This window comes from Tachysurus vachellii, chromosome 6 (genome assembly GCF_030014155.1).
Source record: "Tachysurus vachellii isolate PV-2020 chromosome 6, HZAU_Pvac_v1, whole genome shotgun sequence".
Taxonomy (NCBI): Eukaryota; Metazoa; Chordata; class Actinopteri; order Siluriformes; family Bagridae; genus Tachysurus; species Tachysurus vachellii.
This window is the reverse complement of record NC_083465.1, coordinates 9567157-9588581: the sequence shown is the minus strand read 5'-3', so window position 1 is coordinate 9588581 and position 21425 is coordinate 9567157. Positions and strand designations below refer to the sequence as shown.

At 39.5% G+C, this 21425-nt stretch overlaps 1 protein-coding gene across 1 annotated transcript in view; it reads right to left on the bottom strand.

Annotated features, from left to right (window-relative positions):
• The window catches only part of prkn (parkin RBR E3 ubiquitin protein ligase), a 100385-nt gene that overhangs the window by 1043 nt on the left and 77917 nt on the right, over nt 1-21425 (bottom strand). Inside the window, exons 8-11 of the mRNA XM_060872097.1 lie at nt 13698-13759; nt 13031-13180; nt 2682-2768; nt 1947-2064 (exon numbers count right to left, since the gene is read on the bottom strand). Of these exons, the coding sequence (XP_060728080.1) occupies nt 1947-2064; nt 2682-2768; nt 13031-13180; nt 13698-13759 (417 nt within the window). The remainder of the gene's footprint in view (nt 1-1946; nt 2065-2681; nt 2769-13030; nt 13181-13697; nt 13760-21425) is intronic.

Sequence of the window (21425 nt, the reverse complement as noted above, 5' to 3'; positions counted from 1 at the left end):
TGCAATCACAAGTGACTGGTGTACTGGAGAGTGAACAGCAAGAAAACCACCTAAAAGGGATGTTTTTTTTTGCAGGTTGTGACTGATTTGTCTTTAGTTTTGTGTTTTGTTAGGATGCTTGCCACGACCTGTAGCATGAGCCAATGCCTTCAACCTGATCAGGTTGCACAGGTTATCCAGCTCCTCCAGGATGGCACATGAATGCATGCCATCACATGCTTGGGTGTGTCTCCAAGCAGTTTCAAGAGCATAATGGAAAATAGGGTAAATGGTATCTTAAGTATGTAACCTAGTGAGCCAGCATTAATGTATCCAATGTTAGAGATTTAAGCACTTATGTACGTCGCTCTGGATAAGGGCGTCTGCCAAATGCTGTAAATGTAAATGTAAATGTATTTGTGTGTGGAACAGGACGAGCACGGCCCGAGCCCTACAAAATGACCTCCAGCAGACTACTGGTGTGCAGGTTGTGACCAAACTGTCAAAAACTGTTTCATAAGGGTCCATAAGGGTGGCATAAAAGCCCAAACTCCTCTAGTGGGACCTGTGCTCACAGCCCAGTACCATGTAGCTCGACTGGTTCTTGCCAGATTTGGCAGGTTCGTGGACATTAAAGAGTCTGCAGATGCTGTGGGGATTATTATGCAGCCTGCAACATGATCCAGAATGGTTTGGCAGTGGGTCAGTGATGGCCTGGGGAGGAAAATCCCTAAAGAGTCACACAGACCTCCACTTGCTAGCCAGCAGTACCCTTACTGCTGTAAGGTAACCGGACAAAATCCTCAGAACCAAGTGTTCCTCTTGAAGCATGACAATGTGGCCAGATTCTGGATGATAAAGTCATTGCTGCTATTGACTGGTCCTTATGTATCTCATATCTAAATCCAATTGAGAACCCCTGGGACGTAGTGTATCAGAGCATCTGAAGCCCCCAAGCAGCAACACAGACTGTTCAGGAGCTCAGTGATACCTTGAGCCAGTCCTGTAGGATATCCTTCAGGACACCAGCTGTCATCCCATCAGGAGCATGCACAGACATTGCCAGGAGTGCATACAGACACACAACCGAATCATATCGCTGTGAATCATTTCATGCAAGTTCTATCAGCCTGTAATTTCTTTTTATTTATTATAAAGTTAATGTTATGATTATCATAGTGAAGATTCAGAAAAAGTCGACTGAGTGATTACCATATAAATTACTTGAATTAAATGGGTTTAAACAAACATCAAGTTTTCTAAAAGTTTTTTTTTTTGCATTTTCTAATTTTGTCTGCAACAGAAATGCCAACTTGAACCTTACTGCAACTTTAAGAAGACTAAATGAAGTTCTGTTTGTAGGATATTCCATAATCACATACCTGCATTTTACATAATGTGATTAGTTTGGATGTTGTTCTTGTTACTGCTCAGTGATAAATAGCTCTAACAGCTTTAATTATTAAATGATTGTACATAATTGCCCTGATGTGACTCATATTTGACTAGCTGGAAGACTATCTGGAAGTCATAAAATGAACCTGTGCAGCTCTCAACAAAATCACGTGATCGCTGTCTTCAATAAGTTTGTGAACCCATGAGTTCCATGAATACAGACACTTTTGTTATTGTCATTGTATACTGTAAAACACACAAACACACACGATTTCAACTGATGGTCCATTTTAGATCAAATTTATCAGTGTACCGTCGGAACAAACCTCTTTGACAAAAGACATAAGGAAAATCTGAGCTTTTTTAAAAGCATTTAAAACGTAAAAATATCCGTTTACTTCCAGTTTTAGATTAAATTAAATGATATCCCAGATTTACAATAAGGTCTAAGACTTTTGGAGCTCACTGTAAATACTGTACATGTCCAGTAAATATATGTACTTCATATGAACACACATTATATCTCACTGTATAGTGAAAACAATGAATATAATGAATAAACACAAGCGTACCATTCTTCTCCACAGGGACTCTGCATTTGGGACATGGCCGCGTCGTCTCTTTTATAGTGTTCTGTGAAGCTTGTTCCCAGCGGGCCTGCAGGGCAGCCTCTTCATCCACCACATAACCCTGCCACATAAACAAGAGCAGAGCACAAGAGAAACAGATCAGCATAGTGTAACCTGTCTTAAATGATCTGAACAGTATTTCTCGATGCGTGTAAATGACAACAGCAATTATGTACACGAGCTTTGAATGTGTGTTCTGGAAATCCTGTTCCATGTTTAAACCCTTTGTGACAAAGGACAATGTAGAATGGTGTATTTCCAACATGTGGCCTCTAAAGTTCCCAGTCGAAAAAATATCTTTATAACAATTTCACTGGAGTCAAGTTACAAAGTTTCTGGCTTCTTAGAAATACTTGTTTGAATTGTGTTTCTATATAAACGAACAATTTGCTTGACTTTGTTACACCTACAGTGCTCTATACGGGATTTATTTTAGCCTCTATTCATTTAGTGTTGTAATTATTAATAAATAAAAAAAAGTTGGTTGGTTTAGATATTATTTAATAATGACTTAAGCCATTTATGGTATATAATTAGTAAAAATAGCATTAACCTTAACACCCCATCAGCCAGTGAGAGCCATCGATCAACAGCTTTTATACTCTCAGGAGTCTCTGAGGATCAGTGAGGTTCAGTGTTTGTGTTTCAGTGTCACTAAACTGCGTGAATGTTGTATACCTGCGTGGGCCGTCCTGCTGCTGAGGAACGGTGCTGTGTACATTCACCATCATGGTACGCCTCCTTACAGTCCCGGCAGAACACAAACTGCACATAACAAGAAAACTTTTTAGAAGCAAACCTCAAAATCATGTTTTAAATCATGAATGAATTCCTGCAGAATCTAGAGCTGCCTTCATGCAACATTACAGTATAATTTGCATCAGAGTTCAGAGTATTTAAGTGTTCTTGATGCCCTGCCCAACACCTGACCAGGAATCAAACCCCACCTCTGGGGCTGTGGGGTTTGATTCCTGCCTCAAACCTGTGTGAGCGCATGTTCTCCCTGTGATTTGGTGGTTTCCTCCAGTTACTCCACTGTCCTCCTCACACAAAAGACGTGTTGCAGGCTGATTGGCATCTCTAAATCGTCCACAGTGTGTGAGAACGTATGTGTATGACTGTGCACTGTGATGGATTTGCAGCCTGTCCCCCACCTTGTGCCCTGTGTCCCCTGGTATAGACTACAGGTTCTCTGTGACCCTGTGTGAGATAATCAGTACAGAAAATTAATGGATGATCCATAAGCTTGCTCGTGTCTCTTTAAAGGTGGGGTGCACGCTGTTTGAAAGCCAATGTTGACATTTGAAATCACCAAAACAAACACGCCCCTAACCCAAATGGGTGTCACCCCTCTTTTGATAGCTCCGCCCCCCACACGTGTACTGTGTGTTGTACTGTAAAAGGTTTAGCTCCGTTTCATGTGGAAGACGACGTTCAACACCTAGAACCCGAGGCAGAGCTAACGGCAGAGGTATCCGCCGATCAATCTTTCAACCGATTTCGGCTGATGTCAGACATGCGCACTGAACACTCTCTCTGCCGCATATTGACAAGACACGCCCCTTTCTGCTCATTGGCTACATGTTTGTTTTGTTAGTCGGCCAGACTCAGTTTTCTGAAGCATTTTTCAAACATTGTGCAACCCACCTTTAAATGGTAATTGCAAGCAGAAGCTTGTGGATTACTTCTGATACCTGGGTTTACTGGCAGAACACTTAGTTTTATATTATGGCAAAAAAAGAATGTGTTTGTGGGTCAGCTGTAAGTAATTCTTTTCTGCTTAGGCCACAGATATCGGATGAAGTTTTAATAATGCAACATCTAGACCACACACAAGGTGGCGCCCTTTTGCTACGTTCCACTTCCAGTGTCACTTTTTAATATGATGGACTACTACACAGGGATTAGAGTGTTCCTCTTATTTTTAGCTCGGCAGCACCTTTGAGGCACTGATTTAGCGCTTCTTCAAAGGCGGGGAGTGTAAAGAAGGGAAGCCGGCGTTCTCTCTTCTCTTTCATTCATTTGGCTTTTTCTTTTTCGCAAAGGTGACAGATAGCAGCTCACATCTCTGAGCCGCATGACAGACATCTCTTTGTTTTCCTACTGCATGTGCAGTGACAAGGGGGAAAAAAGAATTAGTTGACAGACGTTTTCATCCCACACTGCCCCAGTACACCAATATTTTCCCATTCCCCTGCGCCAAACAGTCTATCCAGAGTTGAGTTCCTCCTCCTCCTCCTCATCATCATCATCCTCATCAACACCGTCGTCCTCAGCAGTCATTTCATCAGCCGCCCGTGGCTTCAGAGTGCTGAGATGATGCGTTGTCAGTGTGGGAAGGAAAGCACTTTGTAGTCTCGTTTCATGCATGGAGCATTTTTAATGTCTTCACACATGGCAGCGCGATGAAACAAAAGAGTGCATCCAAATAACACCCACGTGTACACACCAGCACACACACATCCACATCCACAAAAACACAGACATGGACATTCAGTGTGTGTGTGCATGTATGTGTATGTGTGTGTGTCTGTGTGTGTGTGTGTTTTACGAGTGAAAACAGATAAGATCTGAAAAGAGTAAGCTAATACATGTTAAATAAGTAGGCAGGGGTGAAGTAGTAAAAAGGCTGATACTCTGATCCTTTATTCCTTTTCTACTGTATCTCACTTACTCACATATAAACACACAAACACACTTTTTGTGTTAAAAACAAAAACACACTTCAGAAGTAATAATAGTCCTTTAGGAGACCAAGCTGATAAACACACTCAGACTTAAAGCATGAACAATGGAGAGGCAGGCAGATGAAGAATTCTACACACCATTAAAGTGACAGAACAGCTCCAGAAAACAAAATGTGCCTTCCTGAAATAACACTCACCTAACCACCCACACACCCCCTTTATCTTTTACATTTTACTGTTAAAACCTGGAACTGAAAGGAACATTTTCGAGACCATGTGTCATGAATCTACACAGAATAACCCATATTAGAAGAATAAAACTAGTTTACAAAATTATTTACATAAATAACATCAATTTAAAGGTTCTCTGGTCGAATCTAAACAGCAAAAAAAAAAGTCTGGTGAAAAACTCATTTTTGATCATTATTCTAAGATCAGTAAAGCATGGTGGTGGTAGCATCATGTAGTGAGGAGGTTTTTCATCCGCAGGGACTAGACAACTGGTCAGATCTGTTGGGCAAGATGGAAGAAATAAGGATATGCCTAGGGGGACTATGACCCTGAGCATGATGCCAAAAGCTACACTGGAGCCCAACAACCAAAAAAACTAAGCATCAGTTTGATTCCAGAGTTTGTAGCAAGACTTGAAAGGTGAACAGTGCTGCTCCCTGGTGTTCTGTACCAAATCTAAGAGAGTTTGTGCAATTTTACCATGATGAGCGGCCAAAAATACAAGAATCCCGTTTTTCCGAGTTAATAGAGACACATCTCAGATGACTTGCAGTTGTAACTGTGTACAAATGTTGTTCTAACCATATTAATCTGGGGGTAAATACTTACTGAATAAAACCAACATATGACACTCCATGAGTCTATGAGGCAGCCTGTAAATATTTATGTAACACAAAGTTTTCTACCTGGATACACTATAAAACTATTATGGAAAATGTAAATAGCCATAATATCATTTTAGAGTTGAATGGTTGGTATTAAATTTCACAATATATAGCCATGTACAGTATTTTAAATGTTTATTGACATAATTCAACTGCTGCCCTGAGACCTTCATTTCAGCAAGGCTACTTTTATTGGATTTTTTTATTACTATTCTTCTTTTTTCAGGACAGGGAAGCGTCAAAATTTATTTCATGTGACACCTAGAGATTAGGTTAAAAATCACTGAAATATTGAAATACCATGACAATACCTGCCTGTGTGCATGTGCATCAGATAAGAGCAAGTGCAATGGTGCAACTCTCACTGCTCACACACACACACACACACAATTTGCAGTATAAACAAAAGCATATAACACTGGAACACAGGGACATATGTGACCTCACACACATAAAACAAACCCTAAAGCCTTTCTTTAGCCTCATTAATAGCACAAGGAGGAATGATTGGCAATAAACTAGACACACACAGCTTTACTTTGGTTCATGGATAGATCACATACACAGTTAAAAAAAAATGAACTAAACAGTGAAGAAATCTAGATAATATATATAAACAATATGAGAAATATCAATCATGTGATGTGATTGTGTTAGACTATAAATAAAAAAAGGTGAGCGTTGGGTTTTGTTTAAAAATGCAGTTCAATGGCACAACAATTTCTAAAATGTAGTTTTCCCGATATATATATAACCCATGTTCACGTAAGAGTAAAAATGTCCCTTTTGAGTGGACCAGCTATTTGTATCTGTATATGTATCTGCTTTGCACACCTTGGTGATTTACCTGACCACTCTGTAGCATCTTCATAAGAAATATAATCCAGTGCAAGCTTGAAAGCCAACTCCAATAAGGCCGTTATCTGTGGCAGCCAGATCCAGCATTGCCTGCAGTGACCACACCATCACTGGCACCTGGCACCCAGACCAAGCAAAAGCTAACTCACTGTCCTACACACAGGCACACACACAGCGATGGTGCTCTCTTACTCCTATTGCAAGACTATCAGTGATTCACAAATGATGTGTATGGCACTGAAGAGTTCAGTCTGTGGATGAAGCTTCTTGTTTACTGCTCAAAGCATATATCTGTCCTCACAGACGATTAAGAGGCCGCATAAATAAATAAATAAATAAATAAATAAATAAATAAATAAATAAAGCAAGCTACCAGTACAGGTGGTGGAATTGAAGCTCCTTTGCAGGTTTGCTGGGATTCTGTGTTAGGGTGATGAGCTTGACATTCCTCAAAATCCTCTCCTCTAAATTCAGAGATATCATCTGAAGTAGTTTGGCCACCATTAAAAGGGTGCCACCTTGTCAGCTCCTGCTGGAGGTCTATCACATAAACCTCAGGGCAGACCCAGGACCCTCTGGACAGATTAAATCTCATAGCTAGAGTTGTACCTTACCACAGGGAACAGAGACATCTTGACTGACTATCTTATAGTGACAGAACTGTGAGGTGTTCTGACACTTTTTTTTATCATAGTCAGCATTAACTTTTTCAGCAGTGTTTGCTAAAGTAGCTCTTCGGTAGAATCAAATCAGATAAACTAGCCTTCACTCTTCATGCATATCTGTGGCCCTGTTGCCGGTTCTCCTTCCTTAGAGCTGTTTTGGAAGGATCTATACACTGGGTTACCAGAAACAACACCTAACACCTAACAACTGTCATTTTAGATATGATGGCTGTTACCTAGCCATCACAATTTGGCTTTTGTCAAAGTTACCCAGATCCTTTCTTGCCCCTTTTCCACTGAGGCAGTTTGAGTGCTGGTTCGGAGCCAGAGCCTAATTTGAAACCAGTTCTTTCTTTTTCCACAGCCAAAGCACCGGCTCTGAACCCGGAAAAGTGGTTCTTAAGTAGCACCAAAACATTTCTGGTCTAGACTTAAGAACCACTTGTGTCAGGGGCAGGGGACAGGGCTACTGTTAGCGCATTTGTTAATGTACCTTAAGTATACTAATGTTTAATACACTTAATTTACCGCAATATGATCAATTATCAGCACACATGATAGTAGGTAGCTACATGCTAAGGCTAACTTTTTTCCGTGTTAATGATAAAATAATGTTATGTACTTTCTCGATTGCAACCTCTGTTTATACAAATTACATGGAGCTTGTTGTGGAAGTTCTGAGGTTAGAGAGATTTAAAGAATAAAGTACACATTCCAACACTCCACATGTAGCATGAGGGATGAAGGGCCAAGATCAATGATTACATCAAGGTTTTATAGACAGAACTCAAGAAAACCGAAGATATGTAAAAGCAAAACATCATCAATCATTGGTTCAAAATTACCTCATGCATCTCCTGACCAAGCTAATCTGACCAGGCCAAGGTCTTCTAGAGGACTTATTGGACATTGTTTATGGACAACTCGTTCCCAGTCCCTTGTCATAATCTTAACAAAACTTACTGATGATGATGTCAGTCTCTGGTCATGACGCACACAGGGTACAAGCATAGAAGGACAAAGCCTTATGAACATCTTAAGATTAGAAATTTCCACCACAAGCTGCACGTACACGTTGGATTCACCACGTTTGGAGGACAATGTAAGTTCACAAAGCCATGAGCATTAACAGTAAAGCAACATCCTCCATCGTTGATGTTGTGTTTGCCGCTGCTGCGCTAAAGTTGCTGGGAAAGATGAGACGTATACAGTGACATAAGACTCGGCATTGTGATGGCTCTCTAGCCCATGGAAAGGCAAACCGGTTCTTAGAAGGCTCGCCGGTGGAACCAACTTTGAACCAGCACCAGCACCAGCTCTGATCCAGCACTCGGTTCTTTCTGATGGAAAAGGAGCAACTGTAGCCCATTTTCCCTGTTTCCAACACATTAACCTCAAGAACTGGCTGTTCACTTGCTGCCTAATATATCCCATCACTTGACGGATACCGTTTTAACAAGATGTCTGTAATTCTCCATCTTACTAGTTGTTCGCTGCTGCACCTACAAGTGTTAATATTTTACATGTGCAAATGATTATTTAAAGCCATAGCATCTACCTTTGGTTTGGGCAGGGCAGTGGGTGCCTACATGCCTAGTACAGCTAGTGTTTCCCCCTTTGGCTGAAATAACCTCATGAGACGTTTCTTGTAGCCATCTAATAGTTTCTGACATCGACTGGAAGAAAGTTTCCCCCACTCCTCAATGCAGAATCCTTTACATGCACAGTCAGTTTCAAATCACCACACAGGACCTCAAAAGGATTTAGATCTGGTCTTCTGACTTCAAGCTTCTGAAAGGCATTCAAGCCATTCAAGCTTTTGCTGAAATGTTGTATTTGGTTTACGCCAAACATGCCCTCTGTTATGGTGTCCAATTAATTCAATTATAGACTCATCTGTCCAAAGCACAGATGAGTCCGGAAGTCTTGGCCTTTGTCTCTGTGTTCTTTCAGTCTTGCCCTCATGTTTTTCTTAGACAGTAAAGGTTTCCTCGTTGCACACCTCCCATAATAATTAAAGTTGTGCCATCTCTTTCTAATTGTAGATTCATGCACTTTGACATCAACTGTAGCAAGAGCTTGCTGTAGGTCCCATGATGATATTTTAGTGTTTTTGGAGACTTATTTAAGCCTCTTGAAGTCTGCTCTTGTTGTGAATTTGCTTGTGAATATGGCCTGACTTGATTATGTTGGCAGTTGTCTTAAACGTTCTCTTGAGATCTTTTAATATCCCTTAACAGTCTCAAAAGCATCAACGATCTTCTTTCTGAAGAACTCTTTGGATCTCAGCATGAGCATATAGCTGAGGTATAAATAACGCAAGCCTTCTTCAAAATGCTCTGTAACAATGTTCTAATAATTTGCACTTGATGTGATACACCTTTTGGAGATTTTATCTATTAATAAAAATACAAATAAATTAAGTACAAATAATTGTGGAGGTGTCCTTACTTTTTCCTCGCAAGAATTCTTTTTTTTTTAAATTACACTTTATAGATCATTGAAAAAAAAGACCTTTCTTTGGATTTATTTGTTTAGTTATATTACTTGAATACTCCAATATTGTATACTATTTATAAAAACAGCACACAGGTTTCCTTGGGGTGTCCTAATATTTTCCCATGACTGTATATGGTGAATTTAGCAGACTGAGACTGCTAGAAATTGTTTGATGGTGGATTTTATGCAGACACTACAGTAGGTAGGATAAGAAATAAGTATAATGTTATCGTGGGTAAACAAATATAAAACAAATGCAGAATGTTACGCATTTCATTATCATTTTCTGATCTCTGCCTTATGATTTTTTACACTTCAGAAGATCCAAATGTGAAGTAGAAAATTGTAACTGAACGCATTGAAATACTACATGCAAATATTTCAGGTAATCATAATTCAAATGGAATTGTAGGGAATTGTTACAGAGCATGTGTGTGTAAGCAAAACTGATTATTTCTCCCCAATTTCCTCTGCTAATGCAGATGCACATTACAGACTATAATAGTGTTACATATCCATCATCAAACACGCCTGTGGTTTATTTCCGACACACAAACACACATCACAGAGGAGATTAAACTGCACTGCTATTCTCTCTAGACTCTGACAAAAGTTAAAGATAAAGTGAGTTAAAGCTCAGCCCAGTCTACATGCAGGTAAGGATTTATGCTGTTGATTCAAACCAGGACATCAAGTAGAGATGAACTTCCACTAAGTATGTCATAGCATCCCTGCACTGACGGTGGTTGTGTTTGCAAACATGCAATCAGTCAGCACTAATGGCTGCCGAACAGCACTCTAATCTTTAATCAACCGGCTAATTAGAAAACATCATGCAAATGGTTTGCCAATTACACTCTAATTGCTGTATGATTGGACAATAAGAGTAAAATGAGTGGCAAAGGGCAAAGAAGCCACCATAATGTAGAGGGGTTGGAGTTCACTGAGCAGATTGGGCAAACACTGTTATTGGGCAGACTGGCAGCAGGGATAAGAGCGGCTGAATTCTGGGGCAGAGCCAGCAGTTTCCGAGCTTCTCTCATTACACACTAGGAGACTTTCTTAAAACACATCAGAACACTTGGCCGAATTGAGTTCATTCATTCATTCATCTTCTACCGCTTATCCGAACTATCTCGGGTCACGGGGAGCCTGTGCCTATCTCAGGCATCATCGGGCATCAAGGCAGGATACACCCTGGACGGAGCGCCAACCCATCGCAGGGCACACACACACTCTCATTCACTCACGCAATCACACACTATTTTCCAGAGATGCCAATCAACCTACCATGCATGTCTTTGGATCGGGGGAGGAAACCGGAGTACCCGGAGGAAACCCCCGAGGCACGGGGAGAACATGCAAACTCCACACACAAGGCGGAGGCGGGAATCAAACCCCCAACCCTGGAGGTGTGAGGCGAACGTGCTAACCACTAAGCCACCGTGCCCCCACTGAATTGAGTTTTGGTGTGTAAATCATACATATTCAAAAAAGAAATCAATTTACCTAATAAACTCCTTTGCTAAATTGCATGGATATAAAAAAATCTAAATAATATTTAAAAACCCTGTGTTTGGGACGTCAAGAAGTATCAATATCTTGCAGCTAACAGTAAATTATCCAGAGGAGTAAATTATCCACAGTATGAAACTACAATAATTGTTAAATAAACATATTACCATATGGAAACTCTAAACATTCACACTTGTCAAGATCAGTCTCACACCAATACTGTAGATTCCAGAGATGGGGGACTTGAGTCAAATGACTTGACTCGAGTCAGACTTAAGTCGCAAATTTGAGACTTGCTTGACAAATATTAAAAAAAGACTCGACTTTGACTTGACATTCATGACTTGAGACTTGACTCGGACTTGAGTTAAATGATTCAAAGATGGGGGACTCGACTTGACTCGATTCTGACTTAAGTCGCAAATTTGAGACTTGAGACTTGCTTGACAAATATTTAAAAAAGTCTTGACTTGACTCTGACTTGACATTCATGACTTGAGACTTACTGTACTTGTGACTTGCACATGTGTGACTTACTCCCACCTCTGGTAGATTCTATACCTAAGAACTGCTGCTGTAATCATAAGCATAATCTTGTGCTCAATTCAGGTTTGCGATTCATACTATGCTCATACTAAACATCCTTTCAGTTGAATAATGTTTGCCTTTACTTTTCCTCCACCTGTGTCCAGTCATGATTTATAATCCTATTATTCTGTAGCTTTCTTCTCCGTGTACATGATTTCTCTGGCTTGCACGTTACGGATATAAAGCTATATTTATATTACTGTAAAGCTGCTTTGTTATAAAGTGTGTTAAGGTACCAAACAAGGAAAAAATTCCTGAGATGATATGAGGAAGAAACCTTGAGTGGAACCAGATTCAGAAGGAAACCCATTCTCATTTGTGTGACACTGAACAGTAAACATGTCCTTTCTACAACAGTTTGTAGTCGAGTGGAATTGTGCAACCAAGTAGAGGTCTTCACGGGTCCACTTAGATCTGAAAGCCCGAGGTCCGACCCGAGAGGGTTCGGGTCTAAAAGTTTCACGTGTGCCTCGGACACGGGTGGGGTCTAATAATAGCGGCATCGGGTCTCGGGTAATTTAAAATGAATGTGTTTCTACCAAACGGGCCCGAGAAGACCCGAACTACTGTACCTCGCGTGTTTGCATCGACTCGAGTCCTTTTCCAACCTCTCCTCTGTTTGCCAAGACCGCTTGTGACTTCGTGTTGCTGGCGGAAAGCTAATTTTCGTTGAAACAGACCTGTCAATTAATTTTGAATCCACGCTGTAGTGGTTACACTAAAGTAACATTCGGGTCCAGTCGGGGTAAAAAAAAAACTGCCAACGGGTCGGGTCGGACTCGGCTCAAATTTTTTCGGGTTTGTCTTGGGTCGGGTCTTTCTTAAAAAAAAAAATAAATATATATATATATAAATATGCACGTCGGGTTTGGGTCAAAAGTGATTCGGGTCACTTCGGGTCGGGTACATTTCTTTAGACCCAAGAAGACCTCTACAACCAAGAGCTCCTGAGGAATTAATAGCTCAGTAATTTCTAAGTCCATTCAGACTTAACACTAATTCATTCCTGACAAAGTCTTCAAATGTTCACTGATGAAGACCTGAACACAAAGCTGACTTCTGGTAAAATTTAGAATTATAGTGATGGACTGGTTCTGATTGTTTGACTGACAACCTTTCCATAATGATATCATATTTAAGATCACACAATCTTGCTTTTCTTCCGATCTTCAGAATAGTTTTCTAATTTATTTCATTTTTGTCATGGATTAGGGCTTAAAAACTGTGATTCAGCCCTGCACTGATATGACTAAAGATCATTTTATTTAGATATTTGACACTGTGAGAGTATCAGCACAGAGCAATTTAGCAAAACTCACCCCGCATCCTAGGCCACCTTTCAGTTCGCACTGCACCCTCCTGCGTTCATCCTCGACAAAGAGACCCGCCCCGCAGCCTGGAGCAGGGCAAAGAACTCCCCCCATCTGCAGCAAACACTCCTCCGCCGCATAGCGCTGGTACCGTTCATACTGAGAGAGTGAGAGAAAGAGAGAGAGAGAGAGAGAGAGAGAGAGAGAGCTCAAAGATGGTGTATAGGGACACACAGCATAGCTCAGAGACAAGAGAGATGAGGAGATATATCAAGAGAAAGAGCACTATAATGAACAACCCACACATTTGCCACAGCATGGTAATCTAAAGCCAACAAAAGAGAATCTTTCTTAATGGAGCTCAGAATCTCCGCTTTGCACACACAGCTAAAAATCACTAAAGAAAAACTCCTTTTTTTCCCTCATGGTTGAGATTTGATGAAAAAGCCTGTGAGGCAGATGTGGCCATGGGTTTGAGAGATGGAGAGATAGTAACAGAAAGCAGTAGAGGGACAGAGTGAGAAGGACTTACTGATTGGCATGAAAGAAAAGCAGAGGAGCCTATTAAGAATCTGTCAGATAGGACAAGCTGTCAATATTGTCCTCCAAGAGACAGCAAGTGTGTGTGTGTGTGTGTGTGTGGGTGTGTATTTAGAGCTTAGTTTCTGCAACCCACCTGCTCATCTCCCAGTACCCGGAAATGATGCAGTTCTTTAATGAGAGATTCTGAACATCCAGCTAGAGGAAGAGAAAAAGGTTATGTTATGTTATGTTATACTGATACTAAAACCAATACCAAGACTAGTAATACTTAAACTCCACATTATATCACTAGACTAACCTCTCTCAGACACACACACACACACACCACCATTAATTTTTAGCACCTGCAAAAAGAACTCTAAGAGATTGTCCAAGCCGCGCTTAAAATTTCCGACCACTTTTCTACACCGACTGTGTCTCTTAGGACTAATGTGACTAAGACTTGTGCAAAGTACTTTATATTCAGTCTTATAACCTGTTTGATATGAACTAGAAGCCAAATTACTGAAAGCTTTTCAGTGTATTTCTCTACACTGAAAAAAATCATCTTTGCAAGTGAAAATATCTTGAATAGACTCAAATCTAACTAGCGTTTCCTATTACAGGATTAAAAACTAAATAAGAATGTTTAATCTTTCTAGTCATGTTTTTTTTAAATCATTTTATGCTTGAAATAATCTTTTTTTCTCAATCAGATCCTTTTCTCATGTTAAGTATTTATTTCTAGAAAGAAGCAAAACGTGTTGCAGATAAAATAAGAAGACGTAAGGTATGAAAAGAGTAAAACTGTCTAGAAATAGGTTTAAATGTTTTATATATGGTTAACTATAATCTTTAAAAAAAAAAATGAATCCGGTTAAATTCAAGACATTTTCCTTAGCCGAATATTTTTGCCACGGGTTTGTACCAATTCCGTTAAAGAACACCTCATGATCTTTGGCATGTTCAGCAGGAAGTAAGATAAAAAAGTAGAAAGTAAAAGTGTAGTAACTAGGGTTGGGTATCAAAAGAAATTTTCCGATTCCGGTTCCAGTTCTGCCTTACGATTCCCGGTTCTGATTCCGATTCCATAATAAAAGAAATGTGAAAAATAATGCACAATACTTAAACAATTCCATTTGTGTTTATTAATCACTCTTTAAATATTTTAAACAGAGCATTTTAATTCATATCAATTTAAATTTAAATAAATCCAACATCAAATCTAACATCCAGAATTACAACTTAGCAAAACAGTTAGCAATTTTTCTGAAGAAAAATTAATGTCTGCTTTCTCTGGGAGAAGACGAGACCTTTCCTGGCTTATTGTATCTCCAGCTGTGGAGAAAACCCTCTCAGAGGGGGTAGATTTGCTTCATTGTTGTAGCTTTGGAAATGAATCCAAACTTTAGACTTTTTTTTAGACATGTTTAACACAAAGCGTACCTCAGCACAGCAGCGTGAGTGACTGATTTCTGTGGTAAGCTGCGTTAATTTGGTTGCGTGACTGTAAAACAATGAATATTCATGAGGTAGGACATGGCTATTTAAAGTGACCACTTCCAGCGCTTTGCCCGTCATCGCATCGGAACCGCGTTTGGAACCGAAACTTAAAAATTCTGCGCGGTTACGGTTCCTGTTAAAAAACAGAACCGGTTCTGAATAAGAACCGGTTCTCGGTTCCCAACCCTAGCAGTAATTCAGATCACTCGCTGCTACAATCTGCTGCTATCCGTCCTTGATGTATACACCTGTAGCATCTTTACCTGCACTTTGCTCAACTAAAATCTGTACTGTATACTGGTCGGTGCTGTTCTGTATATTATTGTACTGTACTGTACGTCTAGCCCCATTTTACACTGTCTGCACATATTTACACACATGCACCTTATGTAGAACTGTGTTAGAGTGTGTTTTATGCAACACCATGCCTTTGGAGGAATGCCATTTCATTTCACTGTGTACTGCACCAACTATACAGTGGGCTGCAAAAGTATTCACCCCCTTGGTGTTTGTCTTATTTTTTTAATTGGGGGTTTGTACCATTTGATTTACACATCATGCTTATGACTTTAAAGAAGCAAGTTTTTTTTTTTCATAACAAGGGCTGATTACTTTTGCAACCTACTGTAAATGGCTGAAATGATAATAAAAACCTCTTTACTTGACTTAATATTCTTAAAGCAATTTAAAGTAAATAACTTGCAATAAATGTGGCAAGCTGGTGACTCAGTAACATCAGCAGGTCTTCTTTTGTGATGTTCTTCCAGACTTGCTCCGTGACTTATTGGTTATTTTGTGAGGTTTCTCCCTTCAGTCTTCTCTTCAGAAGGTGAAATACCGCTCAGTTGGTTTAAGGCCTGCTGATTGACTTGGCCGATCCAAAACCCTCCAATTTCTTCCCCTAATGAAGTCCTTTGTTGTGTTGGCAGGATGTTTTGGCGCTTTGTCTAGCTGTATGATGAAGTTCATCGCAATGAGATTGCATTTTTCTGTACATTTTTGTTAGACAGAATGTGACTGTAGAATAGACTTCTGAATTAATTCTGCTTCTAACATCACGAGTTCCCTCAACAGTAAAGATTACCGAGTCTGTTCCAGAAGCAGCCAAGCAGATTCTTTCTTTTTACACACTTTGTCCATTCCTTTCCTTTACTACAGGTTCATCTTGAGTCCAAAACTTTCGTAGCTCATCTCTGTATTTCTTTGTAAATTCCTTTCTGGCCTTCGAATTTTTAGTCCTGTGAAGTGGTTTGTATTTCGCGGTATGGCCTCTATATTTCTGATGGCAAAGTCTTGTCTGAATGGTGAATGGTACACTAGTATTTTCTTCCTTTTCAATATAATTATTGTATTATGTTTGCCCAATGCCCATGTAAAAGCTCTAATTGATCTTCTCTCTTTTCTCAGCTTCAATATCCTTCGCGTTTCTCCCATACACAGCTCTCTGGTCTAGCCTTCATGTTGATTTATCCTTTTAACAACAAATGCAGTCTATACAGGCAAAACTCAGGGTTCAAACCAAGAAGCGATGCTCAAAGCTATTAATTGTTAAAACAACCAGTCCAACAAGACACATGTTAATGTAAGTTATGTGTTCCAATATTTTTTTAACAATTACAAATGGATTCCCAACAAATAGTGCTATGTTCTAAGTTGTTTAACACAAGTATACAAACCCAGTATATAGCCAACATTTGCAGTTCCAGGACTATATTGCTATTGAAGGTCAATTTGATTACAGTTACTTATTACTGTGTGTTTTGTGAACAGTGATCATCATTGAGGAAAAAACTACTCAGATCTGTGTATGAGCTTCATGACTCCAGGGCTCACTTCCTGATGTCCTGATATCACATAGCTTCTGCATTGAGAGCAGCTGCTGACCAGGCAGCCTTTCTACTGTGTGCCTTTGAGCAGGAAGATGCTGAGCTGAAGCACACAATTATAAATTTTCTCTTGATGTTTAATCTGTAAAACTGAAACAGAACTGGCTGTAAGTTTGTTTTGTATGTTCAGTCATTCTTAGAAAGAACTGATGATCGTTTTTTTCCGTGGGCGAGAGAATAACTCATGTTTGTGTTTCTGCATGTGAGTGTATATGAAGTGTGTATGAAGTGTCACATCCATTTTTTTCTTTCTCTGTATCCTTACTTTATATAGATACATTTTTAAGCTCTAGTAAATGTCCAGATTGAATATATCCATACTATCATATTACTATCAGTATTAGAATGCGTACAATTTCTAGAGTGAAAAACATCTTGGCTGCTCGTGTCTATACAAACGTTTATTATATGATGTCATATTTATATATGTAGATTATGGATCCTAGATATGATTGGTTATTTGTTTGTATTTATATTGTCCATAAAACTTCAGACTGTGGTGCTGCACTTCTCAGTTACAGGTGGATGCTGTAAAATAAAGAATAAGGCACTTGTGTTCCTATAACCGTTCAGAGACAGAGACGTCTCTAGCTAGCATTTAAAGCCACAGGTCATTTTGTCTGAATACCGATGTGCACAGTTTTAGGTTTCACTCGTCACTACACGTGCGTCCCATTGTGAGTACTGTAGTCAGAACACACACACACACACGCACACACACATCACAACAGCTGAGTTGAAAGTGTGTGTTAAAGCTCAGGGACAGCAGGACTTCCTCCAGCCTCCTGATAATAGAGGTGAAACCTTCATCCCTCTCTGTGGTACATCAACACTTCCACACACTCTTAAATATCATAACTAAAACTACACAAGCACACCACCTGCTCAGGGGCAGAGTGGCTACATCTTCACATCCTATGTGCTAATTTATCTGGTGCGACCACCTGCCTTCAAATTCTTCCTGACAGCAGTGTCCACTCACTGTGTGTGTGCCTGCAGCTGCATGTGAGTTTATGGAGGATAGGAAAGGTGACACCAGCAGAACCCAGAATACACTTGAGGCCTGTGAGCTTTGGAATGCTAATGTTGCTAATCTTCCTCCAGGGTCGCTCACGCAAACACGACTCACTTTTCTTATGCAAATAGAGGCAGCGTGCACTAATCAGGGTTGGACGCGCCTGGGGACTTAGCCACTGCCAGCAAATATTACAGAAGATGAGGGGAGAAAAGACTCACATTTGTCTAAAAGTAATTAAAGAAGTAGTCCATAGAGATGGCATGATGTTGCCATGGCAATAAAAGGCTAGCAGAATCACCCAAAAAAAGTTGGGGAGGAAAAACGAATTAAGAGAAGGAGAGAGACCTACACGGAGGCGGAAAGAGAGAGAAGTATAGATAGTAAGAGATAGACATGAAGACACAAAGAAACAATGGAAAACAAAGATAAAAAAAAAAGAAAAAGAAGGAGAGAGGTACATGTATGCTGAAAGAAAGAGAGATGCAGATAGCAAGAGATCAGAGACTGAAAGAGACAACGTGAGACATAAAAAAGCCACATAAAAATTGAAAAACAAAACTAAAGAAGGTGGGGGGGGGGTGCTACAAGAGAAACCCGAGAAAAATTTTGAGTGACAGATAAAAAGAGACGACTGTGTAGAAATATAGCAGTCAAAACAAGACAGACAGGGTAGAGTGAGATATAAGCAGAGATTGAAGAGTTGACAGAGAAAATGACAGCAAGTCAGAAACAGAGAAAAAAGGTGAACTGCGAGAGAGACAGACAGACAGACAGACAGACAGACAAAGAAAGAGAGAACATGAAGCTACCTGCCAAGTGCAGCTGGCTTCACTAAACACTACACGAGGAACGATCATTGAAAGCAATCAGCTCAATGAATTAACTCACTCGATTTCATTCTCTAATGAAAGTTGTTAAAGCACACAGCAGCCACAAGAATATCGATCCCCGACTACTGCCCCTGCATGCTTATGGGACACACAATGAGGCCTAATAAGCCCTCAGACCATGAGACTACTCCACTGACAGCACAGAGGTTACAGCAGGACCTTAGCAAAGTGATTAACAGCCATTAGGAGTAACAGGGAGGTGAGCAAGAGAAAACATTCACAGGAGAGAAATAAGATAGGGCTTAAAAAGTCCACACAAATTGCTTTGTTGGTCCGCAAAAAACATGACTGACATCTCTACTCATAAAAAAAAAAAAATTCTTAAAAATGGCCATCTGGAGGTGTGAACTACATAATGGTGATTTGCATAATCTAAATGGAAGGTCCAGAAATTCAACACAAGTACCCGCATAAGTGGACACTCAACATTAAGAACTTTGCCCTATGTATATTTTTTCGACTGACTCACAAAGTCTGAACCTAAAACATCAAAACAGCAGTGCAGATAATTCGGTAATTTCTCACTATAGTTTGATGACACATTTCTAGGATTTTAGGAGTAGGCATGTATGCTGTGGTCAGAATCTGAGTGTGATCGGTCCTGGTGCCCCTTCAGCGTCGGCCTGCTTCCAGATTCTCTTGATTCAATTGGTGCAATTTTGTTTATTTTACAGCATCATAAATGAAATCAAATAAAATAAATAATAATAATAATAATGTATTATGTGCAGCAGTGTCACATCTTCAGATGTCCAGGCCAAGGTGGCTTTCTGCTGCTCTAATGATTTCATCATCAGCTAAAACATAAGCGCAGGTTATTTTACTTTCTAACCTTCTGCATGTCTGAGTACGGGTTATGTTCAGATTCAAATGGAATCGCAAGCACAGATCCAGAGCTCACACCACCTTCTACAGGTAGTCTCAAGTTCACTGGTGCACTTCCTGCTTCACGTGACACCTTTCACATTAACAATTTTTTTATGTGAAGCCATGTTCTGTTTGAGACTGAACTGTTAGTGTAAAAGCCTTCATAGAAAACACATCTTCATATTAAAAAGTATGTCTTTAGTCTATCTCCATATGCAATGGCAAATAAAGATCTATCTATCTATCTATCTATCTATCTATATATCTATCTATCTATCTATCTAATCTAATCTAATCTCTATCTATCTATCTATCTATCTATCTAATCTAATCTCTATCTATCTATCTATCTATCTATCTATCTATCTATCTATCTATCTATCTATCTATCTAATCTAATATATCTATCTATCTATCTATCTATCTATCTATCTATCTATCTATCTATCTATCTATCTATCTATCTATCTAATCTAATCTAATCTAATCTAATCTATCTATCTATCTATCTATCTATCTATCTATCTATCTATCTATCTATCTATCTATCTATCGAGATGCTGGACCATTTGAGCTCTGTAGGCTTTGTTTTAATTCAGTTTAATTGTATAGCACTTTTAACAATTCACATTATCTTAAAGCAGCTTTACAGAAGCAAAGAAACAGAATAAAAAAAAATTATGTTTAAAATGAAGTTAATATTTAGATCTAAAATTTATCCCTAATGAGCAAGCCGGAAATGACAGTGGCAAGAAAAAATTCCTGTGATGAAACGAGGAAGAAACCATGAGAGGAACCTGACTCAGAAGGGAACCCATTCTCATTTGGGTGACACTGGACAGGAAATAATGTAAATGTAAATAATGCGCTTTTTTTGATAAGGGTGGACACAGAGTCAGTGAAAGGAAAAGGAACGCAGCATGCTGTGGATGTAGGAAAAATCTGAGAGATGGAAAACGAGATGCAATGGTCACGATGGAGCACAGGGAAAGAGCTGCCAGGAGTTAACTCAATCCAAGCAAATGAGTCAGCACCATGCAAAGAAATCTCAGAATTCTCTTGCTGATGTAAAGTAGAAAACCTTTACATTACTAAAGTCTCATAATTAACATCTAAATAAATCAAAAAGAAAGCTCGGGTTACTGTCAGTGAAGAGGGTAACAGGTTCACATTGGCTTTCCTTTGATATTTTCTTCCCATCTCACAAAAAAAAGCAAGCAGTTTTAAATTGCCCCTACATGTGAACATGAGCATGTGTGTGATGCACTGGTATCCCATCCAGTATGAACTCCTGATATACCCTTAGGATCCACCGCAGCCCTCTCCAGAGCAGTTACATGAAATTAATGACTGACAAGTAAAATATTTGAAATAAAGTAAAAACAATAAAGAAAAATACTTAGATTCAAAAAAAAGGTTTCATGTCCATTTTGCGATTTTTTTTACTGTAAACAACACAGTATAAGACAGAAGAATACAGTTATGTGATTTACTACAATATTAATAGTCTCTCATCACATCACCCTGCCCTGCTTTTACGGGACCAAGGAAGAAGTAAAAAAATAAAGAAAGAAAGAAAAGAGAAGAAAAAGACAGCAGAGTTGATTCATCCATAGTAACATGCCAAGAGGATCTGCCATCTGCCACGGCAAGCTAAGACAAAATGTCCGCCAAGTTGCGCTAGTAAACAGCAGTACTCCTATGACAAAGTGCTCCTG